We start from the raw sequence: 18,688 nt of genomic DNA, 5'->3' as shown, positions 1-18,688 counted from the left end.
TCCTACGTTTTCCACATCCAACAGTGGCTGGTCATCCAGAGCGATAAAATGAGCCTCTGTTATTTTAACTGCTCGTGGATTTTCTCTTGACATTTTTCATCGCTTTTTCAAAACCTGACTTAGAGTTGGCTGTTCTGGTCTTGCGTTAGCCTTAGCAAACTCGGTGTACTCCAGGGCATGATGTGTCCTCAGGTGTTTTATTAAATTGCTTGTATTGAACGATGTACTCTCCTTCCCTCCCCTGGACACCGTACCAGTAAACAGTTTGCACTCGGCCTTGCTTATGTCACATTCAACAAATTATGAAGTAGCTACAGCTGCCATCTCACTCGCCTAACCCCCTAGTGACCTGTCCCCCTAGTGGTCAATCTAAAAAATTACAAAAGAAAGTACAAGCCACCCTCTGATTCATGAAATAAGTTGGTATCGGTTCATGGTATCGCATTTTACGGTATCTGCCCTGATACCAGTATCAGTATCAGTGCATCCCTAATTTTAAGAAAAGAAACATGAGCTCATTATGAATTTGATGACAGCAACATATCTCAAAAATGTTGGGACAGATGCAACAAAAACAGCCGGAGGAACATTTTGCAAATAATCAGGTTAAATAACTGCAGCTGGTGAGTGATGTGCTCATCATCAGTGTCCAGCACTCTAGTGTCGTAGGTTTAAGTAATTACATCCATTCTGGACATTGCTGCTGTTCCTTAGGATAATGCGTTGAAATTGTCATCATATTGTTCAGGGAGAGCTGAGAGAACTGCATTAATGATGTAGGATACACAAAGTTAAAATACTGTTTCCATACCAAACTGTATCTTAGAATTGGAATTAGACATTTTGGAATTGTAAAACTGATTTTGTCAACACCGGCATTTTCTCAAGGTCATTCTTTGTGGAACACACGAGGGTGATCCAAGATGCAGGACTCAGAAGGCGTATAAGCTCAAAACCAGATTTATTAAAGATATCTTACCAAATACACAACAATACAGGTCAGGAGAAAATACTCCAAAAATCTAATTCTTTCCCCCAAAACCACCACAGAACAAGGAGGGACAAGTGACACCGCCATGAGGGAGAATGCGACAAGGAGCAAGGATATTCATGGTCACACTTACAATAACAGACATAATGCAGCTACAGTACAAGAAACAAGATGTTCAATCAACAAACCTGAACAGCTCCTAGCATTGTGCAAGCAGAGTTAAAACTATGCTTTAAAAATCCACTAAAGGTCAAACTAGCAGCAGCCCTAAAGTGCACCGGCCCACTCAGAAAATGCCCGGTATGCCAGAATACCAGTCCAGCCCTGGAATTCACTCATTTCATCATAAAAGCACATGCTATATAGTCACATTAAGATGTGCCAGTGGTTACTTAGGTATTGCAATGAAAAAAAAAGCCCTGCATTACTGGCTGTGTACAGAACGTCAGCTGTCAGATATTACATTTTATATTATGAAGTTTAAATCCACAGAAGTTTTTACGTCTGTAAACTGTCCTCAAAGCCTGGAAATGTAGTTCTCTGAAAGTATAGGTGTCACTGTGGCCACTAGAGGGCACTTTAATATAAAAACATGCTGCTCTGAGACACTGGCACCTTGCCAGTTTGCATATGAGATCACATGATACATAAAGGCTCTTATTGGTTATTTAACAATTTCAAACCGTTTTGTATCCATCAGTTAATAAAAAGTTATCTTTTTATTGATTTATAGATACCGTTACATTAACTTAGCGACACTGCTCTTGCTCCCTTGTACATTAACACATAAACATTGCAGATAGTATAAATGTGTTCACAGGCAAACATCACATTGATAAACACTCATTCAGTTGAAGCTCGGCTGGAATATATGAATTGAGATTTGTCTCCTTCTCTTTTAAAACTCTGTAAGTTTTAAAAGTTTCCAATGATGCTCATGCTGCTTTTAATCTGCAGTTATGGTTTTATTTAGATCTGCTCCGATGAGAGCTGCATGTTAATCAGCCACAACGACTCACATTTTCTGTCAGTGACATTTGTGACACCCACAGAGCCGCACAAGAAGAACAAGTGAGACCAAAGATTCCTGCAGAGATTACTGCTGTGGGGAGGACAGCACAGTCCTGCGAGTTACTGAGTGTCCTCCATACACTGCATTACATTACATTGACATCTTAGTTATAATATGTGTTATATGAGTATGTTTAATGAAAAGATCAAACATAATATATGCAAATCTGTTTTATAATGAAGGTCTACTAGTCTGAGCGCTTGTGTAGAACCAGCAGCTGGATTCCAGTGGTTGGACTGGTGGATTACTTCACGAGTAGATGCCATTTTGGTCAGATGGAAACTCTGAAAACAAAAAAGTTCAAACAATAAGAGACCAGTCAGAAATCAAATAATGTGAAGGTAATTTTTGGGGCAGATCTTTAGCAAGGAAACAAAGAACAAAGGAGTTTTACAGCCAAACTGTCACAAATAAGGTTTTAGTGTGAAAGAGAGTTTGGTTTGGGTTGCAGTAGATGCTGCTGCAAATGTACAGAACAGGACACTTTACAGAGTGTTCAGTGTTTGTGTTCAGTTCAAACTCACAGAAATGAAAGCAAAAATCGGAAAATAGTTTATTCTGATCAGCTTGAATACAAATCTTTAAATGAAGTAGCAAAAAAGCTGCAACTGACCAAAGAGTGAAGGACGAGTAGGCAGTGAACTCTCGCCTCCTTTTTGGCAGCCTGTGGTTTTCTACTTTCACCTGCCTTCACTTCAAACCGTTTCACAAAGTTCACACCACTTCCTGTGCTCACACTGAATGCTAACATTGGTCTAACAACCCATTAAATATGAGCATAAACCCTGAGAGCCTGGCCTCAGCTTCATTTCTTATATTGTTATGTGCTGTTAATAACAATGAGACCATTGACAATTTATCTTCAACTTAATCATTCAGAAAAGCAACTTACCCACAGCAAGAGATTTAGTCACCTTTTTGGTGACCATAAAGTACAGATTTTCCTTCAGTTCCCAAAACAAACAAACAAACAAACAAAAAAACAAACACTTTATAGCAGGGGTGGGGGAACTCCAGGCCTCAAGGGTGTCCTGCAGGTTTTAGATGTCCTTGATCTAACACAGCTGATTTAAATGACTAAATTACCTCCTCAACGGTCGTGTCCAAATTCGTGGGCTGCATCCTCCTGAGGACCCGGCCTTCGCGGTCTACGTGGGCCGGGTCCTCAGGAGGTCGGGTAGGCCGGAAGTAAACGGCTATGGAATTGGACGGTCTAGCCTTCTCGATCTACTCCCGCCCTTAATTCAAAGTATTTCCGGTTGTCAGCGCCACGGCACGAAAATCGAAAATGGACCCCGAAATCTTTCTCCGTTTTTTGTGTTCATTTTTAATTATCAACGAGCTAACCCACATTCTCGCCTGAAAATATGTTTAAAGTTTATTTTGTGGCCCAGAAAGATTAATAAGAGTAATTTTAAAACTTAGTAGCGGCCGCCATTGCCGGAAACTGGAGCTTGGCTGGGCCGGCTATGAATTCTGGGATATGGTGGGCCAAGAAGGACACACCCGACCCATCCTTCAAATTCGGGGAAAAGGAGGACGCATTTGTCGGCTGCATTCGGAGGAGTCTACGAATTTGGACAGCCTTCGGCGCGTCGCTGTGACGTAATCGGTCTACAAATGCGGCCTCAGGAGGATGCAGCCCATGAATTTGGACACGACCAACATGTCTTGAAGTTCTCCAGAGGCCTCCTAATGAACTAATCGTTTGATTCAGGTGTGTTGACCCAGGGTGAGATCTAAAACCTGCAGGACACCGGCCCTCGAGGCCTGGAGTTCCCCCACCGCTGCTTTAGAGTTTCCCATTAATCCGAATTCTTTCAGCATCGATAAAGCGATCAGCGTGGTTGTTCACCCGCGTGTTACGATAAAGTTTAACATCCAGACAATGATGATTTGTGAGGTTTGGCTTATATGCAATGCCCTGTCTGAAGTATTTAACAAAAAAAAACAAAACAAAAAAAAAACAACTAAAACAAGAACTAATAAATTAAAAAATGTACTTAATTCCGAGGTTTAAAGTCGGTCTAGCTACTGTACCTTTAATGCAGTCTGGTAGCTAGCCACAGCGCTATGTTGAGGCTAATATAAACATGTTAACACAGTGAAGATGGAAAATGAGAATTAAATGAGAGACAAATGCCATCATGTATTAGAATTAAAAATCAATTAAACCTAGTTCATCATCACCACACTGGTTGCTGTGCATGTTAACTGTGATGGTACCATAGCCCTGTCCTCATTTATACTGGTGCTTGACCTTATTTATTTATGCTGTTCGCTATATAAAGAGCAACTGTACCTCTGGGCGTATTTGGTCCCTATCAGAACTGTTGTCTTAAAATGTCTTTTTAGCATCACACATTATTTCAGTGGAAACAAGTAAAGAAAATAGCTGCTATGGTTTTACATGTCTTAAAGGCCTGATGTCATCTGTGAAACTTATAAAGAGCCTTCGAAACGTCATGTGTTCTCTTTTTGTATATTTTTTTTATCATGCCTTATGGAGCTTGCTCATTTCCCATGTAAGCTAAAGAAGTAGCCGTTTCTTTGGATAAAGAGCAGCTGTACCTCTGCGCCTGTTTGGTCTGCTGTCTCTTCTCACTGATGAGTAGACTGTGGCTGGATCACACTCTGCACAATAAAACACATACAGAGGTCAGATAGTGAATCTTATAATATACTGTCAGTATACAGGATGTGTGTTAAAAGACTTATCTCTTGCTGTCTATTTAAGAGCCTTAAATAGTTCTGTTTTCTTGTTCTTTACAAATATTCAACATCCAGTGATTACAGCTCACTGAAACACCTTATAAGCATTTTCTTTGGTAAACTAAACTAGACTTTGCTGGGAGGAAATAGTGCCTCTCTGGTTAGTTAGTTAATTAGTTAGTTAGTTAATTTATTTCAAACATGTAAACAATATACCGGCACATTTAGTAAAGAAAACAAGAGAGAGAAAAAATAAGATGCAAAAGTCAATACATTTCAATATTGCTTCTGGTCTGAGTCAGTTACATGTTGAAAGGGAGTGGGAAGAAGTTAAACACTTATTTAATCCCACCCCTTTGCCATAAGTTATCAGTTAATATTTAGTCAGCTTCATTAGTGATATAATCTGTAATAACAATAGTGAGAAGATTTCTGATATAATATATAGTATAATATCACATCGTGAAAACTTTTAAATAGAGACATTCACTTCATTTCAAAATTTTCCCTTTCTTTATAGATTGAGAAGATCATATTTTATAACTCTTTTTGAACTGTTTTATTTTTGGACATTGCTTTAATTCCATATTCAAACTGTTCCACAGTTTCACTCCATGAAAAGAAACACAAAAGCTTTTTCTTGTAGTATATACCTTCCCTGTTTTGAAGTTACAAAAACCCCTTAAATTATAACTTCTTTCAAAAAATATACTCTGAATATTACCTGACAGTTCCTTATTTTTTGCTTTGAATAGAATTGAGCTCAGAGTTAAAAAAAAAAAAAAAAAAAAATTCCCCTAAATGAAAGAGGATGTAGATAAATACATGTACAAACTTCTTGTTTTTATAACGAAGCCTTGAGGCAGCTGCCATCGTGCTCAGGGGGAGCCAGGCCTCGTAATGCATGTATTTCTATGGAGGCAGAGATCTGAATGCATATTTAAAAATTATCAGAGATCATTTCAATGCTTTCAAACTAAACTGTTCACCTGATGTTGACTTTAAAGGACTTTACATACTAGTTGTGTGTCTGAGGGAAAACACTGTTATTTTACTATTTCCATATCGCTGCATATTCACAACCGGTGAAAGTTTTAAGCTACAAGTACAGTCAACCTGATCTGAAAAATTAAATACTACAAGTTCATGCTGTGTAATTATGCGGTGAGTGAATCACATTAAGAATAGGTTGTTCAACATTTGCACAAAATTGTTAAACCATTTTCAGTTAAATAAAGGACACAAGTACTTTTCTGTCTACAGATTTGTTCTTGTTCACATTGTGTTTTTTAAGAGAACATGCTTGATTTATTTTTACTAAGTAAAGAGCAGCTGTACCTCTGGGCCTGTGTGGTCTGATGTCTGTTTGTCCACAATTGATGTTGTCTGCTCTCACTGATGAGTAGACTGTAGCTGGATCACAGCCTGCACAATAAAACACATACAGAGGTCATCAGTGCAGAGTGAAGCTTAGAAAAGTGCTGTCAGTATTCAGGATGTGTGTTAAAAGAATCGTCTAATTCTAAATTACAGAACGCTGCAAGATGAAAAATGCAATTCAATTCAATTTTATTTATATAGCGCCAAATCACAACAACAGTTATGATTCAATACAGAGAGGTCTATTAACACATAGTGAGTGAGAAAGGTGACTGGAAAGGAAAAACTCAATGCATCATGGGAATCCCCCGGCAGCCTACATCTATTGCAGCATAACTAAGGGAGGATTCAGGGTCACCTGGTCCAGCCCTAACTATATGCTTTAGCAAAAAGGAAAGTTTTAAGCCTAATCTTAAAAGTAGAGATAGTGTCTGTCTTCCGAATCCAAACTGGAAGCTGGTTCCACAGAAGAGGGGCCTGAAAACTGAAGGCTCTCCCTCCCATTCTACTTTTAAATACTCTAGGAACAACAAGTAGGCCTGCAGAGCAAGAGCGAAGTGCTCTAATAGGGTGATATGGTACTACAAGGTCATTAAGATAAGATGGGGACTGATTATTTAAGACCTTGTATGTGAGGAGCAGAATTTTGAATTCAATTCTGGATTTAACAGGAAGCCAATGAAGGGAAGCCAAAACAGGAGAAATATGCTCTCTCTTTCTAGTCCCTGTCAGTACTCTTGTTGCAGCATTTTGGATTAACTGAAGGCTTTTCAGTGAGTGTTTTGGACATCCTGATAATAATGAATTGCAGTAGTCCAGCCTGGAAGTAATAAATGCATGAACTAGTTTTTCAGCGTCACTCTGAGACAGGATATTTCTCATTTTAGAGATGTTGCGCAAATGGAAGAACGCAGTCTTACATATTTGTTTAATATGTGCGTTGAAGGACATATCCTGGTCAAAAATGACTCCAAGGTTCCTCACAGTGTTACTGGAGGCCAAGGTAATGCCATCCAGAGTAAGAATCTGGTTAGATACCATATTTCTAAGCTTTTCAGCGCCGAGTACAATGACCTCAGTTTTATCTGAGTTGAGAAGCAGAAAGTTAGTGGCCATCCAAGTCTTTATGTCTTTAAGACATTCCTGCAGTTTAACTAATTGGTGTGTGTTATCTGGCTTCATGGACAGATAGAGCTGGGTGTCATCTGCATAGCAGTGAAAATGTATGCTATGTCTTCTAATGATGCTGCCTAGGGGAAGCATGTATAATGTAAACAGAATTGGTCCTAGCACCGAACCCTGTGGAACTCCATAATTAACCTCAGTGTGTGAAGAGGACTCTCCATTTACATGCACAAATTGGAGTCTATTAGATAGTTATTATTATTAGTTAGCTGTTTGAAAACTACTCTTTCAAGGATTTTTGATATGAAAGGAAGGTTGGAGATTCCAAGGTCTCAGTACTGACCTGGATGTTCATGGACTTAAAAACCTTTGCAGGATCTTAAATTTTGTTTGAGTCGGTGTGTCTTGTGGGGCGCCATATTAAATTATTTTCTTGTTCTATACAAATATTTACCATCCAGTGATTACTGATTAAAGCATGGAGCTCACTTAAAGACTTGTAGCATTTTCTTTGCACAAATTGTACTTGTCCTGTGTGTAAAGATCTTCACAATTAAATAACTTGAGTAACTTTATGACTACTGATGCTTTCTAGCTCACATCAATTTTTAGGAGAACAGTTCAACCCTTTGGGAAGTACACTTGATTCCTTTTCACTGATTAAAGAGCAGCTGTACCTCTTGGCCTGTTTGGTCTGATGTCTGTTTGTCCACAACTGATATTGTCTGCTCTCACTGATGAGTAAACTGTAGCTGGATCACAATCTGCACAATAAAACACACAAAGGTCATCAGTGCAGAGTGAAGCTTATAAAAAACAGTCAGTATTCAGGATGTGTGTCAAAAAAAGAGTTATTATTTCCCAGGTAGCATTGTGAAAAGATTTCTTAGAAACTGCCTAGAAGCCCTGTGGTTGCTTTATCTGTTTCAGACAAACACCCACCTGTTGTTTCTGGTGATTACTCATTGACACCAGAAGAAAACACATGTTTTACTACAAAGTACTACGTAGACCCACACTTTGTCACGCTATATGCACACTATCATCAGCACCCAGTCATACAGAACATATGCATTATCAATTTAAATTTTACTGAATGATTTTCATGCAGCTTTCCATGAACTTTATTGACACTGTGTCTATTTAATGGAGAAAGAGTCATTTAAAAGTTCTATTCTCATGTTTTATGGTCCCTATCAGTACTGTGGTGTAACATGTCTTTTCACCATCACACATCAGTTCAGTGGAAACAACAAGCTGCTGTGGTTTCACAGGTCTTAAACTGCAAAACTATTTCTGTTGTTGAAAGACAATTTGACAGGCAGACAACACAAGGTCCATTTACTTTAAAGAGGATTTAATGGAAAGACCTAATGTCATCTACGCAACTAATAAAGAACATTCAATGAGTCTCTTGTTTTCTATAATTTTTTTTACCATCCCTCATGGAGCTGCCTCATTTCTTATGTAAGCTAAGCTACACATCCAAAGAAGTAGACTTGATTTCCTTTGAATAAAGAGCAGCTGTACCTCTGCGCCTGTTTGGTCTGATGTCTGTTCGTCCATAACTCATGCTGTCTCTTTCCACCGATGTGTAGATTGTAGCTGGAGCACACTCTGCACAATAAAACACATACAGAAAACATGACAGAAGTTATTGATGCTTATAAAAGTACAGAAAGTATACATGCTTTGAGTTTTTAAAAAAAGGACTTATTATTTCCCATGTATCACTATGAGAAGACTCAGCAGGTTTCAGACACTCTGCGGTAATCTTATTTGTTAGAGAGAAACACCAACAATTTGTCCTTTTGGGGTTTTCCATGATTAACAGCAGAATAAAAACACAGACTTTGTCAGACTATATTGATACTATCGTCACCACTGTGGTAACAAGCTATTCTTTATCTACACACATGAGTTCGGAAGAAACAACAGGGAGACGTAGCTGCTGTGGTTTTGCATGCAAAGTTTAAAATATGCAAAACTATTAATGTTGTAAGATTTGTATGTCAAGTTTAATGACAATTCTTGTTGGGCTGTAGGTGTGAATGTGAGGTAATCTTAGTGTGTTAAAGTTAAAGACTGATTTCTGGTTTGAACACTCACCAGTCTTATATTCACATAATATTGGCAGTAAGTGGAATTTGATATGTTTAGGATGAATGCTAGAATTGTGAAGCTCCTTTTTGTAACTGGCTCATGAAGACTTCCCACTATGCAGCAACATACGCACAAAACTGCAACTAGAATCTAGAATCAAAGGTGAATATTATGTTATTTTTAAAACAATAACTCTATGAACTACAAAAAAAAAATAATTCCATCAGGGCTGTTTGCTGATATTGGGTGGTTTGCAGACAAAAATAAATGAGAGAGGTCTGAGATTGTTTGAACATGTGTAGAGGAGGAATGGTGGATATGTTGGATAAAAGATGTTGAAGATGGAGCCAGGCAGGAGAAAAAGAGGATAAACACATAAGATTCATGGATGTAGTGAAGGAAAATATTCAGAAGTTTGGTGTGTCAGGGTAGGATGCTAGGGATAGGGTAAGATGGAAAGAAGAGAAGTAGTAACCTCTGTTCTTTCCAAAGAAGAAGAGGATAACTGAGAATGTAAATCATATAGGCTAATTTCACTATTAAAGGCTCCCTGGCCTCAGTAGGGGGAAGGGGGTATATGTGGTGGGTTAGGCGTGTTCTGTGATGTCATGCAGGTGAGATGGACTCACCTGCATGACATCTACATCTACAATCACGCCTCGTCGGCTTAAAACCTGTGCTCTGCTCTGTGTTGTTGTGTTATTGGTGGTTATGTATACAGCCAACAGAGTAGCCTCTGAATGTACTATTACAGAAATTGTGTGGTTATTGTAAGAATAAATGATGCTGCGAAGAAAGAAAATGCCATTGGGTCTGCTGTGGTGGTTTAGTTATATTTTTTTAAATAAAAATTTTGAATAAAAAGTGGACGCAAACTTTCAAACAAACTAAAACAAGTAGGCCTGCTATTGAGAAACTATAAAAAAAATTACAATTAAAATTCTCAACAACAAAAACTGGTGAAAATATAAATGATAAACAACTTAACAACCCCCAAAGTGTCTAAGTCACGTCACGTGACAGCGCAACATCTAAACACAAGAGGGGGTGAGGGAGAGTGTGCCTGCTCTGCGCTGACACAGGAGCGGCGAGTCCAGCGACCTGGCTGTTTCCTCTTTGCTGAGAGCACAGTAGGGCTGCACGATTAATCGTTAGAAAATCGCGATCTCGATTCATACTTATGTGCGATCTCATTTCCAAATGACAACGAATTTAAAAAAAAAAAAAAAAAAAAAGACGACGACGATTGTACCGCATTTTGATCCGGGACGTAATCTGCATGAAAACAAGCGCTCACTCTTCCTGCTCAACAAATGACAAGAGTGGAGCCTTAAACCACGTGATACAGAAGCTGGCTGCTAAAATTGGCAGGGAAAAAACAACGGAGAGCACGTCAGGGATGACGAGAAAGTGACAGGACAAAATGCGTCCCTGTCAACCACCCAAACATCAATAACGGGAACCTTATACAGCGCTTCCCTATACCCGTCGAACTCCCGCAGGCACAAAGAAATTACGGAGGCTATCACTTATCACCTGACCAAAGATATGGCTCCATCAACACTGTGCAAAACGAGGGATTTAGGAAAATGATCAACACCCTAGACAAACGCTACACAGTGCCGTCCCGCAACTATTTTTCTATTGTTCCTCTACCTGCTCTATACACGCAGCGTCGAGCAACGGTGGAGACGGAATTTCAAGCAGTACAACATTTTGACAAAATGTGAGACATTTGTTGTTTTTATGTTTATTTATTGTTTTTATGTTCAGTCTCAACTGTTACGAAATTGATGTGCAGTTAATAAGCGCAATAAATATTTATACTGGAAAAGAAAATCGTGAGAGAATCGTGATCTCAATTCTAAGTTAAAGTAAAGAATCGATCTCAGCAGGCTAGTATTGATCCGATACCGACTTTGTATCGATACAATCGATATTTGGATCGATCCGCCCACCACTATTATTTTTTTTGGTTAAGTTTTTGGAAGTTTTTTTTTTTTGATTAGAGTTATATTTAGCTGATCTCTTTTATGGGCCTGCTAATTGTGTTTTTGGATCCTGTCTTTGTAAACTTTTTTTGAGGGCTAAAAGAAAATCTATTTTGAAGACAGTCCTCTATGCTTTTGCTGTTTGCTCTCACATACCGAATATTTGTTTACATTTACATTTTTTTCCTTTTTTCGTTTTCTTAACAGCCCTGAGGTAAACGTGCAGCTGAAGTGTTTTTATGACAAACAGCAAAATGGACAACCACAGATCTGTTAACTTCTGTTAATTAACCACAGGCTGAAAAACAAGCATCCAAAGAGCAACCTTCAGGGTCAACTATCAACTACAAACACACAACAACTAAAGTCTGAAGATTTATGGATTTTTTAACTTTAAAGGTTTTCAAAAAGTTGTCATTGAAACAAATTTAATCTAATATACTATATAAATATAGTAATTTATTTATGCTGTATGTTAATGTAGGTGCAAAGTATAAGAGTTGAAGATTAGCCAACATGTGAAGCTCAGTGTTGAATTGGTAAATTTGGCAAATGTCTGGTATGGTGATGCACTTTGGGCCGATGGATCAATTGAAGGGCTACTGTGCACCGGCCATACAAGGACTAAAAGCAGCCCATTGATTCATTTTCATTACTGACATTTTACACCTTTTACAAGTTAGTTGAAAAAAAAAACATAAGAGGTGTGTAAGCATAAGTTCAAGGTGTAGTAAGATACTTGTTACATCCCAGCTAGCCTTAAAGAGCTTTTAAAGGCAGTTTTTGTCACTACAGGGTCCCGCAAAGAAAGGAAAGGGTTAATAGAAAAGGCTGTTAACCAGCCAGTTAGGAAGGAAGTACTCCTAACACAGCACCCAGAAAAAAACCCAAAAAAACCCAAAAACATTATAGTGTCAAAAATGACAATTCCTCTTATGGCCATTTGAGGCTAGATGCAAAAGCAAGATAGTTCCCAAAGACTCATATAGCCTGTTGCAAAAAACAGTTTCGGTGTGTATAGCTAATTACACTCTTCATAACAACTTTTGTGCAACCACAGGCTTACAGATACAGGCTTATATGTTGCTGTACTGTGCTGTGCTAAAGAATCACAGTAAAGATGGAATGACCTTATTTGTGCGTCCTGTGTGTTCTGACCGACACCCCAAGGTGAACACCACTGCTATTCAGACAACACCTATACAGTCGTGGGTTAAGCCCAAATTGATAACTTTACAGGGAATAATAATTATTTATTTATTTATATAGCTCTCCTGTTTGAATTATATTAAAACAGGGGGCTGTCTTCTAGGCTTCACCTGGACTCCCTGAAATTGACCCTTGGACCATTTTTGCTGCCTTTTGGGGGCATTTTTAACAGAATTATCTGACAAATATTATGACTGCTGTGCAATTACGAGTACAAACATAACACGTATGAAGTTGGGTTCAGTTTCTGTGAGTGAAATTTTAGGATTTTATCTGTGTGTTTGTGTGCACAAATTATCAGCTGTCTGTGTCTGTGAAATACAAGTGTACATAGTGCATATATATTTAACAGATTCGCTTTTTAAATGTTACTTGTGAAACTGAAGAACACGTGCTGACTTAAAAAAAAAAACACTGAATGTTAGTAAAAAATGTTGTTTGTGTGAAACACTTTAAATACTAAAAGAAGACCTAGCCTTAAAACAGTCCTTTTAATAAAAGTTTTAAACTTACATATAATTATACTGTCTATGTCTAGACACAAACATAAAACACTACCCTTGCTCTATTTGACTGGCTGTTGTTGTGATTTTTTAAGATGACCGTATGTGATTGTCATGTCCACTTTTTCACTCAAATGTACCGGGAAAAAAAAAACATTTCGGCATGTTTTGAAATTATAACGATAAAAAAAATGTACAAAATTTTCAAAAAGCAGAAGTCTGAGTCTAACCTTCAGGTTTCCTCCCAACACGTCTCACCAACAGAACCAGTAACACCAGTAGAATCACAATACAGACTGATCCAACAGATGACAGCACAGAGAGAATAGTGGAAGAGTGTGATGAAGGTGGTGATGTAGGTGGAGGTGTGGTGGTGTGTTTGTCTAAAATAAAGCAAACACAGTCATGAAGTTGTCGTCACATTGTGAATGTTGAAACCTGCAGAAACACAGACAGGTGAGTGTGTCACCTGTGACAGTGATCCAGCTGGATGGAGAGTCTCCATGACCGCTGATGTCACACTTGTAGAGGCCTTCATCAGACCTGGAAACATGCTGGATGGTCATGTGACCTGTAGGCTGCTTCCTGATGAGGGAGCCATCTTTATAGAAAGCAGCTGGGAGGTTGGAGGGAGTGGTCTTTGTTTTACAGAGCAGAGTGACGTCATCTCCCTCCATCACAGGGAGGACAGGACTCTGCAGGATCACTGATCCACCTCAACACAGAGACAAACTACAGCATTTCATCCATTTACACACAGCTTCATCAACACTAACTCCACACACTCAGCTTACCAGTGACTGTCAGGTTAACCATGTTACTGATGGGACCCTCTCTGGACTCACACCAGTAAACTCCACTGTCCCATGGGAGAACACCAGTGATGTTACAGTTGGAACCAGATGCTTTTCCCCACTTTATTCCACACTGAGTCCTCTGTTGTTTGCTTGTGTTTCTCCTCAGAGTCCATCCAGCAGAGCTGTCGTCCTCCTTACAGCTCAGAGACACAAAGTCTTCTTTAAAGAACTGAGAGCTGCTGGGACTCACAGTCAGACGAGCTTGGTTTTCTTTGCAGGACAGAAGTGAGATCACAACTAAAAGAAATTGCACTTACAGTCAGTTATTTTATGATGAGAACAAAATATATATATCCAAGAATAGAATAGAATAGAATAGCCATTTATTTTCATTTCACATGTACAACAACATTATGTATGTTCCACACTAACTGTGCCAGAATAAAATATAAATAGTAAAACAGCAGGATTAAGAATCACAAGCAGGAGAAATTGTGTGTGTGTGTTTGTGTGTGTGTTGCTGAGGAAATATTTAATCCAGGAGCAGGTCAAAGTGGTTCAGCTTGGTGGATATCTGGGATTATGATGTTGAAAACTGAGCTGCAGTTCACAAAGAGCATCCTCACAAAGATTTTCCTGTTCTCGAGATAGCTTAGTGGTCTGTGAAGGGTGATGGCATCCTCTATGGACCGATTTGCTCTGTAAGAAAACTGGTGGGGGTCAAGGGATAGGGTTAGACAGTCTCTGATATCCTGAGAAAGAATCCGCTCAAAACACTTCATGATGTGCTGGGGAAGGGAGAGTGGAGGAGGGGTGGTCTCAAACTGAGCAGGAAGGTGTTGAGCTTTTCTGCAAGTATGAAACTGCTGTTGCGTTTTGGGGTGCTTTGGCCTTTGTAGTTGGTGAGTCAGTGCTGGTTTGCAGTAGGGGAACCATAGCTGAACTGAACACAGAGTCCAAAGAGTAGGGATTTAATCAGACCGAATAAACAGACAAGCCAGAGCAGAGCAGCTAAATGGAATAGGGTTCAGGCCTGAGCCGAAGTGCGGAAGCGGTGAAGGGCTGCAGAAGGCAGAGCAGTGTGGATGCTGGATCAGAGGCTGCAGGTTTGGTAACATAAACAAGATAAACTTTGACATTTCTACTTTGATAATAATAAATGAATTTGAAAATTTGCATGAAAAAAAAGATGTTCAGTTTTCAGATCTGCAGTTTGTCCTCAAGTTGTTTCTAACTTGAATTTACCTGATTTATTTTTTGTCTTCACCTTGATCATCAGTCATTAAGACAACACACAGTGAAAGTATAGTATTTAAAGAGAAATTGTTTACTTACAAAGCAGAAGCAGCAGAGATGATTCCTTCATTGTGCTCATTCACTCATTGAAGTGACTTTGCCATCATTTCCTAGAGACCTGAAAGAAACCCCACCCACTTCCTGTATGTCAGTTTGTTTCTTTTTCATTTTTCTTCTGTCTACTTGTCGAAGGTGGTTTTAGCTTATGGTATGTAAAGGATATGTTGGAATGCTCATGTATACAATTCTGGCCTGTCTTTTGTCAGATAGGCTGCAGCAGACAAGGAGTTGGGTTAACTGTTTTTGATAAAGTCCCACAGAAACACAGCTTACTTCAAATTGTTTGCCAGTCTTAATCCAAATTTGGTGCAACCATGATTGAATGCATTGGGTTACAGTGTTTGTGTGAGTCTAAGTGAGGTTTTCTGGAAAACAGAAATATTCAACTCTATATGTAGTAAAGTCATATAAAATATAAAATCAATAACAATAACATCACCTTCTCAGCAAAACCAGTATCTCACAATGTCCACAAGATGTCAGTGTAGACCATAAATTTATTTCCATACCGAGTTTGCTAATAGTAAGCCACTACTATTGCAAAACTAGCAACAGGCTAACTAAACAGTAAATCAGTCCTGTAACTTATTCTTATATATATATATATATATATATATATATATATCTCCCAGTTAGACTCTATAACTTCTCAATCACAATGTCAATGTTGATTTTGTAGTGCCTTTTGCACATGGGTTTTGTAGATTGAAAGACGCATGATACACTCGACCACATATTGCACATGTTGATTTTTATTTCTGTTGTTATAACTTACACACGTCTGCAGCTTTTCTGCTGGCTGCAGACCACACCAACAACACTACTCAGGACCAAGCTCATTGCTTTTATGCATGCTGATGGTTCTCCTGTGTGTCGGCCCCCCCTGCCGCCGTGCCGCAAACCACGCCTTTACATACCCCCATCGCCCAACATACTCCGAAAGCTCACAAGTGACGCTGCTTCTAGTTCCTCTCTTTACTCAACTTCCCCAAAGCCGGTTTAGATTTCGTTTGTCTGACTGTCTAACTGTCTAACTTTTTTTTGTTTTCTTACATTTTATAATGGCTACCATAACATGAGCTCAAAGAAATGGAAATGTTTGCTGGAACGTCTCACTCACTATTTTGGGTGTATTTGGTCTCCATCACTTGTTCACAGCTTTCTGCCTCTGCCGGTGAGTTTATGGATTGGTTTGAAAGGTTTTATAGTCATGGGATCCTCCTTAAACTCAGTGATTTTTGTAGCTGGAGTCTTATTTTAAATACTGCACTCAATTTTAAACTGACTCTTCTGTCATAACTCTGCTTATGACTGTTTTCTACAATTGTAACATGCTTTTTTTTCTATAATTTTTTTTTCTTTAACTTGACTGACTGGTGGTTGTTTTACACGGGAACCATTACGTACTTTAAGCCTTTCTGATCTGTGTTGTTTCCTCTTTCAGACCAGAAACCAACCACAGCTGGACAGAACGTCACCCTGACATGTCGAGCTCCAAACAACTACATAGGTGTAGAATGGAGCAGAACTGACCTGAAGGATGAATATGTCCTCCTGTATCGAGATGGGCACTTTGATTCAGATAACCAGCATCCTTCTTTTAAGAACCGGGTGGATCTGCAGGACAGACAGAAGGATGGAGACGTGTCTTTGATTCTGAACGATGTGACAATTAATGACACTGGAACATATGAGTGTCGTGTTAAGATTAAAACAAATCGCAAGAAGAGAGCTGTTTATGATACAGAGCCCATCTGCAGCATAGACCTGAGTGTTGTTCATCCGGGTGAGTGAGTAAAGTTTAGTTGTTCTTTAAAAGAGACTATTGAGTCCAGAGATCTTAAGCTCAGTGGGAGACAGAGCCACAGTGGCAAAAGCACTGTCTCCCTTAGCTCTCAGCCTTGTTTGCTGAATAACGAGTAGGCCCTGATCACATGACCTCAGGGACCATATAGGGACATAGGGCTTTAAAAGTTCAATGATGTAGGCTGGTGCTCATCCATGAAGAGCTCTAAAGGTCAGAACCAGAATCTTAAAATGGACTCTGAATTTGATGGGGAGCCAATGGAGCTGTATTAGCAATGGCGTCACATGTGAGTACTTAGATGTTTTGGTCAGAAGCCTTGCTGGAGCGTTTTGGACAATCTGCAGACGCTCCAGGTAGCCCTTGCTTAAACATGTAAACATGTAAACAGTGAATTGCAGTAGTCCAGTCGTGATAAATGAATGCATGAATGACAATCTCCAGTTCAGTACGAGATATAATAGGGGTTAATTTAGAAATGTTTCTTAAATGGTAGAAGCAGGACCAAACCAGAGATTTAACATGAACATCCAAAGTGAGAACTGGGTCAAAGGTTACCCCTAGGTTAGACGATAGACGATTTCACAAATGTTGAAAGAGGACCAAGAGCATTCATTATTTTAGGTACCTGTCTGACAGGAGCACAAACAAGGACTTCGGTCTTTCCTTCATTAAGTTGTAGAAAGTTGTCAGCCATCCAAACTTTGATGGATTCTAAGCACTCATTCAGAATCTGCAGCTTAGAAACATCTTGGGGTTTAAAAGAATCAATTTCCTCTTCAAACTTAACTTCTGTTGATTCTGTTCTGTTCTTCACTCATCACCTACCTGACAGCTGACACCTCACACCTGTTTCTCACCTGCAGGTCAACCAGGAGGACACACAGAGGATGGAGGAGAAACAAGTGGATCTGATGTACTGAAAGCTGGTCTGTCAGTTCTTGCTGTGCTTCTTGTTGCTGTTTTTTGATCTACAGAGAAGAAAACAACAGAACCAGGATTATAAACTGTTATTTGTCTAACACAGCTGCTTCTACTTTTGTGAGATTGAAATGGCAGCAGCAAAAGCACATCAGGCTTCATGTCAACAATCTGCCTTTTGGATGAATATATCCAATGACTGCTGATAATAAACCTGAATACTGATCTTCTCTAACTATAAGCATGTCAGGTGTGCTGTGACATTTGATTTGACTTTAATTGACCCAGACAACAATTAATGTAACTCATTTTGTAACGTTGTAAATCAAGTGCAGGTTGTTGTTTGAAGCTGTTTTACACTCTGCTCCACCTCCCATACCACAGTCTGCTTCCTGCTTCCTCCTACCAGAGATGGATGCAGAAGACACACAAGAAGAAGAAGAGTCAGAATGAGATGTCAGTGAAACTTGAGTTCTGACTTCACATTAACTGTTTTGTTTTTTTTATCTTGTGAAATTAAAGGTCAGAGGTGAAATTAGCGCTCATGTGTTATGTGATTCAAAGCTCTTCTGCTGCCACCTACTGGCCCTTCGTATTCTGTCATTTGTGCCTTTATACTCATCCACTCATTGGCCACTTTATTAGGTACACCTTTCTAGTACTGGATTTTATCTTCAGAACTGACTTAATCCTTCATAGCACATATTCAACAATGTGCTGGAAA

General features: G+C 39.1%; 2 protein-coding genes across 3 annotated transcripts in view; one reads left to right on the top strand and one right to left on the bottom strand.

The window, feature by feature from the left end:
• LOC146521540 (T-cell surface glycoprotein CD4-like) overlaps positions 1–18,688 on the top strand; it is a 108,090-nt gene extending 89,402 nt beyond the window's left edge. The window contains exons 1-3 of one of the 2 annotated variants that reach the window (XM_085155350.1): positions 16,169–16,413; positions 16,684–17,025; positions 17,910–18,688. In XM_085155350.1, coding sequence (XP_085011476.1) covers positions 16,329–16,413; positions 16,684–17,025; positions 17,910–18,013 — 531 coding nt within the window. In that variant the 5' untranslated portion in view covers positions 16,169–16,328 and the 3' untranslated portion in view covers positions 18,014–18,688. Of the gene's footprint in view, positions 1–16,168; positions 16,414–16,683; positions 17,026–17,909 lie in introns of those variants that run through there. The other variant, XM_085155351.1, reaches the window with a different exon arrangement.
• Positions 947–16,172, bottom strand: LOC146521541 (uncharacterized). Its single transcript, XM_085147308.1, has 9 exons — positions 16,157–16,172; positions 13,881–14,195; positions 13,556–13,801; positions 13,317–13,469; positions 8,811–8,897; positions 7,958–8,044; positions 6,114–6,200; positions 4,635–4,697; positions 947–2,347 (listed from the first exon to the last, which is right to left on the bottom strand). Exons 1-9 carry the CDS (start codon positions 16,170–16,172, stop codon positions 2,313–2,315), a joined length of 1,089 nt encoding a protein of 362 aa, XP_085003434.1. The 3' UTR covers positions 947–2,312.

The sequence above is a fragment of the Neolamprologus multifasciatus genome, chromosome 3 (assembly GCF_963576455.1).
Source record: "Neolamprologus multifasciatus chromosome 3, fNeoMul1.2, whole genome shotgun sequence".
NCBI lineage: Eukaryota > Metazoa > Chordata > Actinopteri > Cichliformes > Cichlidae > Neolamprologus > Neolamprologus multifasciatus.
The sequence above is the reverse complement of the archived record's forward strand: the minus strand, read 5'-3'. Positions and strand labels throughout refer to the sequence as shown.